The 13,010-nt window shown below is 35.3% G+C and overlaps 1 protein-coding gene across 1 annotated transcript in view; it reads left to right on the top strand.

The window, feature by feature from the left end:
- Positions 1–10,416, top strand: part of LOC128026620 (CUB and sushi domain-containing protein 1) — a 386,318-nt gene extending 375,902 nt beyond the window's left edge. The window contains exons 64-71 of the mRNA XM_052613862.1: positions 3,215–3,394; positions 3,781–3,843; positions 4,394–4,555; positions 5,134–5,246; positions 5,369–5,456; positions 5,666–5,798; positions 6,097–6,153; positions 7,799–10,416. Coding sequence (XP_052469822.1) covers positions 3,215–3,394; positions 3,781–3,843; positions 4,394–4,555; positions 5,134–5,246; positions 5,369–5,456; positions 5,666–5,798; positions 6,097–6,153; positions 7,799–7,958 — 956 coding nt within the window. The 3' untranslated portion in view covers positions 7,959–10,416. The remainder of the gene's footprint in view (positions 1–3,214; positions 3,395–3,780; positions 3,844–4,393; positions 4,556–5,133; positions 5,247–5,368; positions 5,457–5,665; positions 5,799–6,096; positions 6,154–7,798) is intronic.
- The last annotated feature ends 2,594 nt before the right edge of the window (positions 10,417–13,010 follow it).

Below are 13,010 nucleotides of genomic sequence, written 5' to 3'. Positions count from 1 at the left end.
TAGTAGTTAGTTAACAATGAGAATTGGACCTTAATAAATATATATTGCTGTTGTCATCATTTCCAGTCAAAACACGTTTTGCACTGATTTACTTGGAGTTGCTTCAGGTTTATTCCAAACTTTTAAATATCTCTTATGCAATGTATCTCAAATATCTCTTAAAATATCTCATATGCAATGCATCTATCAGGTCGCGATCATCTCACAAAGCATATATTGGCCTCTGCTTTCAGTCCTCTATTGTCATGCCATCTCCATTTACTGTTAGCGACCAGAAAATCTAGTCTAAAAGCTGAAGTTTTAGCTTAGCAACATGCTAACAGCAAACTCTATTGAAATCAGTTGGGAGTGAGATATGATATTTGCTATGTGAAGAACACTATATGCTGCCAAAGTAGGGCACTTATGAGGTTCCATTTCACTGAGCATACTGCCTCAAAAAGAAGATTCTCGTGTAGGTGTCTGAAAGCAAGTCAGTTCCTTAGGTTTAGGAACACAGCCATAGCGTTAAATCAGAAACAAGATGTGTGATTGATGATGTACTATCAGGAAAACAAAGTAGGTGAGGATAGTGAGACCGAGAGAGAGAGAGAGAGAGAGATCTTTACACAGGAAATTACTGCAGAAGGGTATTGTTTGAAGAAGTACAGATTACTTCAGAGTTAGGATGGCTGAGGGTGCTAATGTTAAAGATGCTGACAGCTTAGCTGAGAGAAGTTTGCTCTTGCAAATCTACTTTTTGATAGAAGTTCTCTGAGCAGTGTCATGCACTTGATCCTTGCCACTGTCCCAGTGATGATCTAAAGCTGTATGTGTGAATTCCACGTTGTGATTCTTTTATATTGAATTGATTCCTGGAAGAGAAACAAATGTGGCCAAAATAATTAAAGTCAGCTGAGTCTAAACAGCTTGTACATAAATTTGAGATACGTGAACCACTTTGACAGAGCGCCCCACCAAATCCTTAGGGCATCTTGCCTGTGTAAAGCAGTCAAACTGTCAGAAGCTGAGAGGCTGTGAGAATTGAGTTGACAAAAGGTGAGGTGTGAGGACATGGCTCATATATTATGGAAAATGGGAGCACTCAAGGCATGTCCCAGAATGTTTCTGTCAGGGGTGCGGCTTTATCTCAACTGTTCTTAAGTATGAAGCTGAGACTCCACTCGAAATATTTCTGATACAGCTTTTATTGCAGGGATTTTAAGGGATGCTCTAGTCAGAATTTTTAAATGTATTACAGATTATCAATTTCCTGTCGTCAGAAGCAGCTGATACCAATAATATATTTTTTTATATGAAACCCTGTAACTGTAACTTTGTTGAAAATTCAATGCTCAGATATACATTTCAAACAACAACGCTGGCTCAAATTATAAAACTATTATACAGTCATGGCCAAAAATATTGGCACATTTGGAAATTGTGATCACAGAAGGGGGATGAGAAACTGAACTGTTAATCCTTTTGATCTTTTAATAAAAACAAATAAAAAATAAAAATAAAAATCACAAAAATCTGAAAATATCATGGGGGAAAATATCATTATGAAATTAATGTTTTTCAAAAAATACGTTGGAGACAATTATTGGCACCCCTAGAAATTATTTTGAGCAAAATATTTCTGAAGTTTATTCTCATTCATATTCAAAATTTTGAGCACTCCATGGTGATTATGAACATGAACTTATCCAGCCATGGTTTCCTGTTTCTATGAAATATAAATAGGAGGGAAAACAAAGCCCAAATGCCTTTAATCATCCATCACAATGAGAAAAAACAAAGAATATATTTCTGATGTGCAGCAAAAGATAATTGAGCCTCACAAATTGGTGAAGTGGCTTTAAGAAAAGAGCTAGAACAGTGAAAATTCACATTTCCACCATCAGGGCAATAATTAAGAATTACTGCCTGAAAGAGGACATGTGTCTATTTTGTCCTAATGCATGGTGAGGAGGAGAGTCGAGTGGCTAAAGACTCTCAAAAGACCACAGCTGGAGAACTGCAGAAAATAGTTGAGTCTCATAGTGGGTCAGAAAACCTTGTCAAACAGAACCTACATCAACACATGTTGTTTGGGAGGGTTTCAAGAAAAATGTTCCAAGTTCATCCAAAAAAATCCAGCATATTCAGTTATCAGACATGACTGCAACTTCAAATGGGACTGGCTTCTATGGTCAGATGAAACTAAAAAAGAGCTTTTAAGCAGCAGACACTTAAGATGGGTTTGGTGAACACAGGAATAGAAAGTACCCCGTGTGTACAATGAAATATACAACTGTATTTTTTATGTCGTGGGCCTATATTTTTGCTGGAGGTCCTGGACGTCGTGTAACAAGTAACTACTAGATCATCATAGAGGTAATGTGTAAGCCTTGCAATGGATCTATGAGGAGTCATAAAATTTACGGCATAAAAAATAAATGTGACTTCTGCACCACGTATATGTTATTTTATTTGTGTTATCAAATTAATGAAATAAACAAAAAAATACATGAAATAATTATCTGGAATTTAAGCTGTAAATAAGGTATATGTAGTTTATGTGTCCTAATATCAGTAGTGATCTCATAATATGTCCACCTTAGTTCAAATAAGCCACACACACACACACACACACACACATATATATATATATATATATATATATATATATATATATATATATGTGTGTGTGTGTGTGTGTGTATATGTGTGTGTGTGTGTGTGGCTTATTAATGTGTCCTAATATCAGTAGTGATCTCATAATATGTCCACCTTAGTTCAAATAAGCCCCCCACACACACACACACACACACACACACACACACACACACACACACACTGTACTGTGTGTGTGTACTATGTACAGCTATATACACATTACAGAAACATTACTGAACATAACACTAAACAAGTAGATACAGATGCAAGACAAGCAATTTAAACAATTTCTCAGGTTCTAGGAGTTAGTTGGCATGCCATTACAAAGTTACTTAAAGGTAGTAGAATGATGTTTTAAGTGGACTATCAAAATGTGAATCCCAAAAAATTAACATATTAAAAGAAAGAAAGAAAGATGGCATGAAAGTGGTACTTAAGTCTGACCATTAGGCTCATTTCCTCGGAATCACCAAAATACTTTGGTTTATGGAATTGCCCATTGGAAGAAATATTGGCTCCAATATGGTTTATCAGTTGGAACATCACTTATTGTTTCTTTCTCTTTCATTTTCAGCACATGCCTGTAGACAGCCTGAGACCCCATCTCATGTAGACGTAAAGGCTATAGACCTGCCTACTCTAGGTTACACACTCATGTATACATGCCAAGATGGTTTCTACTTATCTGGAGGATCAGAGCACAGGACCTGCAAAGCAGATGGGAGGTGGTCAGGCAAACCTCCAGTCTGCAAAGGTACTGAAATATCAGGGCTAATTTAGGAATGGAGTAGGGTTAAGGGATGTAAAATATATTAATGTGGGATAAAGCATTAATAATTGCTTTATAAATGCTAAAAACAGCCAATATGCTAGTAATGTAAATGCAAGCTCATAGTGAGAATTGGTCCCTAAACTACTGTGTTACAATATTTGTACAATTTAAGATTAAATATATAGACATGATAGTAGTGCCTCCATTTATAAATGTACAGTATGTAAGATTTTCATGTCTGTCCAGCTGTTGTAGCAGTGACTCATTCTCAGAAAAATTACAGCAAGAAACTTCGATTAACTGTCATTACCACTGTACAGGTTGTATCCACAAATGTCACATGATCAATTATTTGCTCTATTTTCTAGTTGGACCCAAAATAAACAGCAAATCAAATGAGGATCCAGACCTGCAGAAAAACAAGATTCGTGGTATAAAACCTTTTAAGTTCCCCTTATATGATCCATATTGCAGTCATCAAAATAAACTTTGCCTACATGAATTTGAACTGTGGTCATTGGAAATAATGGGCATGTCATGTTGCATTTCTAAGAAAAAAAAAATGTAAATGTCAGAGTAACAAATATAAAGGTGAAGGGTGATTATTTTTTTTTTTTGGTGTTTAAATATGATGATTTGACAAATCAATTGTGTAGGTGTTGTATTGTTTGGGAAGCATGTTTAAATATTGTTTTTGCAATTCCATTCAGTGCTGCTAGTACTATTTTTTTTTTTTTAAGTCAATTATATCAGCTCATTTACCAGTATGACGTTCATCACATTCTTGTTCCACTAATATCTAAACACCAAACATAAAGTGTCTACATTTTTATGCATTTGTTTAACAACATACAATTAATGTTTCATCATTGAAGGAAAGAAAAGTCTTTCTTTATATATATATTGTTGCCTTAGCAGTTATGTTCATACATTTCCACGTGTTACACATATGTAGAAATGTTTTCTGTATGTGTTGTTTAGTTCCTGCAGACGTGTTCTCTTTAAACTCTGGGTGGGCTGGATTCTATGAGTATCTGGGAAAGAGACAGGCTGCCTCAGTAACAGTCAATGCATTCAATGCCACCACCAGCCGGGTCAACGTCACTCTTCTGGAGCAGAGTGGGGTGCACATCAAACTCTCTGGTAAGTTTGAGTTTTCTGCTAGGTTTTTTAGACACCATGTTCACTGAAGACTCTAGGGCTGGGTGATGGATATATTGTATGACTAAACATCTGTCAGTCGGTAGAAATTTTGCTATACTTTTTATACCTGTAAATATATCCCACTTATATCAGTGGGCATGACTACTTTTAGGTTACACTTGATCACAGTAAGAAACATAGAATGTTATCAAGGAGTGTTGATAGTGACAACATAGAAACCAAGTTATTTGTGGATGAGTATATAAAAAGTGAACTGAAATGTGGTCAGCTGCTGCGGTAACAAGATGACTTTCCATTAATCCAACTGTTATCATCCTTGAACATTTTAGGAGTCTGTTCTTACATTTTAAACATGCTGAAAGAGAAGGATTTTCTTACTTTGATGGGAGATGGATTATGGAATGTTATGGAATAATGGAATTAGCATTGCATCTTATTTCTTCAGTGCTGAACTATTTCAGTTTACCTTACCTTACTTTTCCTTATAAGGTTTCTTCTTCTTCTTCTTCTTCTTCTTCTTCTTCTTCTTCTTCTTCTTCTTCTTCTTCTTCTTGCAGGAACTTACAAAAAAGAAGAAAATCATCTTTTATTAAAAGTTTACCAGATAAGAGGCCCAACAGAACAATATTTTAGCAAATTCAAAAATGATAACTGGGCAATGGATGGATATGTGAGTATTACAAAAGTGGTAATAATAAGTTAATAAACCATTATATTTTAAACGTTTATGTGATTTCCTAAATTTGAATTGCATATATGTATATATATTTGTTTATTTATTTTTTTCTACAGGTTACCACAGAAACTGAGAAAAAAATGTTTGTTTACCAAGGGCACATTCACAGCAAGGATTTTGGGAAGTTTCAGCTAACAAGACAAGGTATATTGATAAATACTGTGTGTGTGTGCGTGTGTGTGTGTGTATATATATATATATATATATATATATATATATATATATATATTAGTACATTAATTAGTATTAGAATTGATAATGGTTATAGATTTTGTAATTATTTAATTTATGATTCTGAACAGATTTTCAGGCAGGTCGAAATTTCACATTTTTTACTCTGAATTCTCCGTCAGGTCTTATTACCACTGATATGGATCCATCTAATCCTTACTACAGCACAAACAGCAGTTCTGTGGCAGCTGCCATTCTAGTGCCCTTTTTTGCTCTTATTTTATCAGGGTTTGCCTTTTACCTCTACAAACACAGGTAAGAGGAACTGACTTTGTCTAGTGTGTTGATGTTATTTGTCCGTAATGAAAGTGAATCAGCATTGTGTCACTGCAGTGATAGGAAACTCTTTGCCAAGCCATTCATTGTGACTGAAATTGTATCTGCCTAAAAATAGTTAGCAATTAAAATCTCTTAAAATACCAATGAGTTCTAATCAAGTCTATGTTTAAAAAGCAGCATGGGAGTTTTCCTTTGCACACAAAAGAGTTTGACAAAGTTGTCATGAAACATGACAGTTATCCAATATTAAAATCAAAAAAATAAAAATTGGCAGGGCTCTATCACAAGGCACAGATGACAATGAGAGGCCCAAAGACCCGGCAGTCTCCAGGTAAGTTACCGGAAGCTAATGCCACAGGCAACGAGCCCTTTACAACCTCACCTTCATTGTCTACATTTTATTTTCTCATCTCGTCTGAGTCATGGCAGAGCACAGAAATTATGGGAAATTAAGTGACTTGCATTACTTCTAGTAGTCTTATATTAGAAGGTAAATTCTGTCAAACCTAATTTGATCAACTAAAAGACATCCTGTTTATTTCTGTTTGTGTACAATTGCCACCGGAATATCATGAGAATTGTGTCTGATGTGGTGACACGTCAGTGTCTGTTAGTCAGTGGAAATACGAACTGGGCGTGGGATATAGGTTATTTATTTAGATTTATTTGGACCCTACAATTTGACCGGATCATAAATCATCCACTGCCATCTGAGCAAGCCTGGGAAACAGAGAATTCAAAATTTAGATCATGAAGTAGTGACCTTTTTTTATTATTATTATTGTTGGTAAGAAGCAGCAAAGTTTCCAGTTGGAGAGAAAATGTAAAACTGATATGATCAAAATAGCATACTACTATACACATACATATAGTAGAATACCTAGATTATCAAATACATTTGCCAAAATGAATTTTACAACAGAGCATAATGCACCTGGAATGGTAATACAAAATGCACTCCATTTGATTTCACATTTCAGTATGCTAAATTAATTGAAAATAATTACAGCATATTTTTTCTTAACTCATTATTTGATGAGATCAGCCAAGAGTTTTACTCAAAATTGAAATCAAATGTAAAAAAATGTGTCATGTGACAAACACAACAATGCTTTAAAATGCAGCATAGTGCTGAAATGTGTACTATTTGGGGAAAAAGTAGGCAATGATACAGCATATACCACAGACTATGCTATTATTCCATAGGCATTGTTTCACCATAAATGTTTCAAGCAGTATTATGCCACATTATCTCCTGACCTCTTTGTCAAGACCTCATCACATTACATTTGAAAATCAAGCAAGGGGCCTCCTCTCATCCTCTTTGAAAAATATACTGCATTTATTATTTTGCATTCAGTGTTGCGAAAAAAAAAAAATGTCCCTAAAGTAGAAGGTAAAGTCGACCACAATACATTGTGAGATACAGTGTTCCAAGTAGTAAGGATATTTCTATAAAGGACACAAGCCATATGGACTGCTTTTATAATGCTCTCACAGTGCTGTGGATAACAGGACAGCTGCTCAGACATTCAACATAATATTAACATTTATGTATACAGTATATACTAACATTTAGGTTTTCCTGGAAGAATGTATAGGGTTAAAAATGACATAAGAGTGGGTAAATGCCCAAATTTCAATTTTGTGATGAACAGCTTCTGTTTTAGAATGAAAAATATTCAGTTGGTTTGTATATATATAATATATATATATATATAATTTTTTTTTTTCTTTTTTTTTTTTCTTGTCCTAAATTTGTAATTTAACCCGGCTAACACATTTGTCACTTCCCATTGTTAGAAGAGGACATCAAGACCTTTTGTTTTAAGTTTTATCTAACATGTTTAATGTTTATGTTGTTCTTCCATAATGGAAATTACACTGGAATGTGTTGTAATAAATGTAAACATGGCTTTGAAAGTAGTCCCTATTCTCTATTACCATTGACTGTCTTTGTGTTTCCACCTTTCCAGAACAAGACCAAAAATTCAGTACAACGGATATGCAGGTCACGAGAACACTAATGGACAAGCTTCATTTGAAAATCCCATGTATGATACAAACATGAAACCAACAGAGGCTAAAGCTGTGAGGTTTGATACGACCCTCAATACAGTCTGCACAGTAGTATAGCCTTCATGATCAGCTCTGGACCGACCGGCCTCATGGTTAAGCAGTAGAGCAGTGGGTACCAGACACCAATACTCCTTTACGACTGACTTCACTTTGCTTTAGATGTTACTTTTGTCACAAGCATACAATGGACAAAACAAAACCAATGACTATGTTTTTTTAGAAAGAAAAAAAAGAAAGAAAGAAAACTTAAATCAACAACAACAAAATACATCAAAGAAAAAATACTTTTCAAAGAACGAAGCTCACTTAACGCCTGTTCAGCCAGAACTAAGGTCAACATTCTCTCTAGGATCTGTACTGTTCATGGCACTTAAGGATGAAGTTTTTTTTTTTTTATATATCTTTTTTTTTTATTCCTCCTTTAAAAGACTTCCTGGGAAAGCTACAAAGCTGTTGACACAATGTATTTTCTTCAGTGAAGACAAACCACAAAACGAGAAAGCAACTGGACTACTGTGGCTTAGCACACTTAATAGATCTCCACCAAGAAGGTGACAAAATGCTACAAGAAACACTCACCTCCAGATGGAGGACGGAACTCAACCGCTGCGTTGAAAAAAAGAATAAACTTTATTGCACAAATTTTGCACTAGAATGAAATGGATATTAAATCAATGTATTGGAAGAAACAAAAAATAATATACAGGGTTTTATTGACCATATGTATATTAACATAAACCCATATCCACAGAGAGCATGATGTCATGCTACACCTATCAAGAGAGACTGAATTTATTTTTAAAATGAAGTTCTGTTTATGTTTACAAGGTGATAAGGACACAATTGAATCATTTTTGGTTGCTTTTTAATGCATTCCTCATACTTCACATTGCACACGTTGTACTGTTCCTTCATGGTGTGTCCAATCACTTGCTTGGACTAGCATATGCTGACAAATTACATTTCATTTTTACGTTGGAAATCATAACAGCTTTACTCACAATTTGCCGTATCACCAATTTGCTTTCATTACGTATCAAATATACCTCTAGTTCAGAACATGACTGTATTTTGATGGCGCAGATTTTGAGTTTATCAACTCTGTGTGGATGCCTATACAAGATTTATCTTAGCCCACAAGTTGATGATTTTTTTTTTTATTTATTTTTTTTTTCTGAACCAGTGTGCATCTCTCATGCCCATTAGAACGAAAATCAGTGGGGTTAAAATCAAACTTACTCTTGAAGAAACACTGCCTTATTAGATTCAGAAGCATGACCAGGCCACACCGGTTCCCAATGACCCATATCATTCGTAAATTAACCTAGATGAAGATGGTAGGGCTGCTGGGGTGCATATTCACTGTGATTTAAATGTCATGAACACGCTGATTCTAGTGCATGTGCTAAAACTGTAAGTGCTCCCATTTTTCCACGTGAACAACATGATGCCTGATGTTTTCTCAATGCTATGTTACCATATGCACTTGCGTGCTACACATCGACAGCTTTGAGCATAAAATGTGCACAATGACATAGTTGTAGGCTCACTGTCGGATATCATATAATTTTCACATTGATTGTATTTTCAATCAAAACCAGATTTTGTTTTCCATTGAGTCAAGATCTCAGATCGAACTGTTTCCATGTACATTGGTTTCGCCAGGTTGGCCTAAAGAGCGGTGTTGATTTTCACACTGCGGATGATCCACGTCTTGCCTTTTCTCAGGCTTGCTGCAATAATGTTTCTTTGTTTGGTTGCATTTTGTACAGTTTTGTTTCCTTCCGACTGTAAAATAGTTTCGCCACTGTCAAGCTGTAAAACTGCATTCAAACCAACAATCGTGCTACTGGCCATTTATCATTCGATCATGTGCTGCTGACTTGAAGTAGGTGCAAAAGATGTTTTTGTACAGAAATATATTTTTTATGCAGAATTTGTAAAATTATTAAATATGATGTACTTTTTTGATTAATGTAGGTAAAATTGTTAAAATAAATGTTTTTACTGTATAAAAATGTAAATTAATTGTTTATCTACCCATAAGTATATATCTACGGTTTCAGATTTTCCTACAAATGTCAATTTATATGAGCTTTTATGAAATACTCAGCTCGTATGAGTTCTTTGACATTAGCAAAATCATGAACCCTAGAGAACTGTACTGCAGATTGTTAAATGACAAATATTTTGAAAAGTATTATTTGAGATAAATATTAAACTTTTTCTTAAAGTACTCTTTATGTTGTTTCTTCAGTCACAAGTGAATTTCTTGACATATACTCTATCATGGTATACTTGTAGGTAGGGGATGTAAATAGTTGGCTTGAGAATTCAATTCTGTTACAATTCTTTACTAAAAGTAATGCATTGTGAAATCAGCATTTTCAGTAGAAATTATATAGGGAAGATATCAGGTAAATGTAAACTATTTTTGCCATTGAAATGTCCTTGAATTCACCCTACTGATAGGGGAATACAACCATAGAAACATAAAGAGAAAATGCTTATTTTATTATATAAACACAAAATAAAATATATTGCTGAGTAGTGACCAGCACTGTGTATTGAGAATTTGTGTTTTTTGATAAACTGATCTATTAACATTTCCCAATAGACATTAGATACTACTAATAATTATTTAATTTATTTGACTACTGAGAGCTCACTGTATGTGCGGATAACAGCTATGGGAACCACGTCTTTTTGGAATATCACATAATGGTAAAATAGGCTTAGATAACATTTTACCTCCAAAATCACAATATTAACCATAGAAGGAAATTATATATATATATATGTATATATTTGTCAAGCAAATGTTATGGGGGAATGTCTGCAGACTATAGAAAAATATTACTCTCTTGGCCATATAGTTTAGATAATAATATCCCAATACTCACCCAACACACTTTAACAGCATGTAGCTGTGATCAGCATAATTAAGTTCTCATTTGAGAGCAAAACAACGAACAACTTCAGGTGTGATACAAACAAAACTGTATTAATTACACTAAATACTTCAACATAGTCCAACATTAACACACACTTATTCTGGTAGAGGAATATAGTTAAAGCTGAAGCAGAGTGAATGATAAAAGCATAATGTTTAATTATTAGTAATAATTATAATAATTAGAATTATATAATATAATTATATAATATTCTATAATCCTGAAAGTAAATTTCAAACCAATCTCTATCTGACCCATCATGAGTACTTCAACGGTCAACAACATCTCCCGAGAGGACCTTGACAGCGCCATTGCTAATGGTATCAAGTTTGCACTTAAATTACAACAGAGTACTTTGGGTTCGGTTGTGGCCTCAACAGTAAAAGACGAGATAGGCTCTATACTGACCCCAGCATTGCATGACCTACATATGGACATACAATTCTGTTACAAGCCTAAGAGCACAGCTCGAAAAGTTATCTAGCATGACAAAACAGACACGCAACCGGGTAAATTCTGTTCAGGCAGCTGCACGTGAGGATAGGAGTAAAGTCGCAAACTTGAGAAAACAGCTAAAACAAATTACCGATAAAATGACGGACATTGAGGACAGAAGCAGGAGAAACAACTTGCAACTGATGGGTTTACCAGAGGGGGTGGAGGGCTCTGACGCAGCCGGCTTTCTCAGTGCTAATGTTTCCAAGTGGATTCCTGCACTGAAAGGCTGCATCATCAAGATTGATAACTCTCATCATTTTTATGACAGAAGAAAAAGTAACTCCTATCGGCCACATACTCTCATCTTTCGTACACTAAGATGGCAAGACAGGTTAGCAATCCTGAAAAGTGCATGGCAGGTGTAACCATTGAAATACACACAGGACAATGTCATGCTCTATTTTTTCCAGATTTTAATATAATCACTATGGTCAAGAGAAAGATCTTCAGCCCAATCCTGAAGAAGATGACAGCTCTGGATATACAGCCTTTTCTAATGTATCCAGCAGCAATTAAATTACGGCACAACAGTGAGCAGATGATGTTCGACTCTCCTCAGAAAGTGGACGATTTTATCAGCTCACAGCCGTAGAAGACGACATACAGGTGCTGGTCATATAATTAAAATGTCATCAAAAAATTCATATATATTTTATTAATTCCATTCAAAAAGTGAAACTTGTATATTATATTAATTCATTACACACAGACTTATATATTTCAAATGTTTATTTCTTTTCATTTTGATGATTATATCTGACAACTAAGGAAAATCCCAAATTCAGTATCTCAGAAAATTAGAATATTGTGAAAAGGTTCAATATTGAAGACACCTGGTGCCACACTCTAATCAGCTAATTAACTCAAAACACCTGCAAAGGCCTGTAAATGGTCTCTCAGTTTAGTTATGTAGGCTACACAATCATGGTGAAGACTGCTGACTTGACAGTTGTCCAAAAGACAACCATTGACACCTTGCACAAGCAGGGAAAGACAAAAAAAGGTCATTGCAAAAGAGTCTGGCTGTTCACAGAGCTCTGTGTCCAAGCACATATAGAGAGGCGAAGGGAAGGAAAAGATGTGGTAGAAAAAATGTACAAGCAATAGGAATAGTCAGTGCTTCAAGAACCACTACGCACAGACGTATGCAAGACATGGGTTTCAGCTGTCGCACTCCTTGTGTCAAGCCACTCTTGAACAACAGATAGCGACAGAAGCGTCTCACTTCAAAAAGGACTGGTTTGCTGCTGAGTGGTCCAAAGTTATGTTCTCTGATGAAAGTAAATTTTGCATTTCCTTTGAAAATCAGGGTCCCAGAGTCTGGAGGAAGAGAGGAGAGGCAAACAATCCATGTTGCTTGAGGTCCAGTGTAAAGATCCACAGTCAGTGATGGTTTGGTGTGCCATGTCATCTGCTGGTGTTGGTCAACTGTGTTTTCTGAGGCCCTAGGTCAACACAGCCGTATACAAGGAAGTTTTAGAGCACTTCGTGCTTCCTGCTGCTGACCAATTTTATGGGGATGCAGATTTAATTTTCCAACAGGTCTTGGCAACTGCATACAGTGCCAAAGCTACCAGCACCTGGTTTAAGGACCATTGTATCCCTGTTCTTAATTGGCCAGCAAACTCGCCTGACCTTAACCCCATAGAAAATCTAT

Source organism: Carassius gibelio, chromosome A13 (assembly GCF_023724105.1).
Source record: "Carassius gibelio isolate Cgi1373 ecotype wild population from Czech Republic chromosome A13, carGib1.2-hapl.c, whole genome shotgun sequence".
NCBI classification, from domain to species: Eukaryota; Metazoa; Chordata; class Actinopteri; order Cypriniformes; family Cyprinidae; genus Carassius; species Carassius gibelio.
This window is presented reverse-complemented; position numbering and strand designations above follow the sequence as displayed.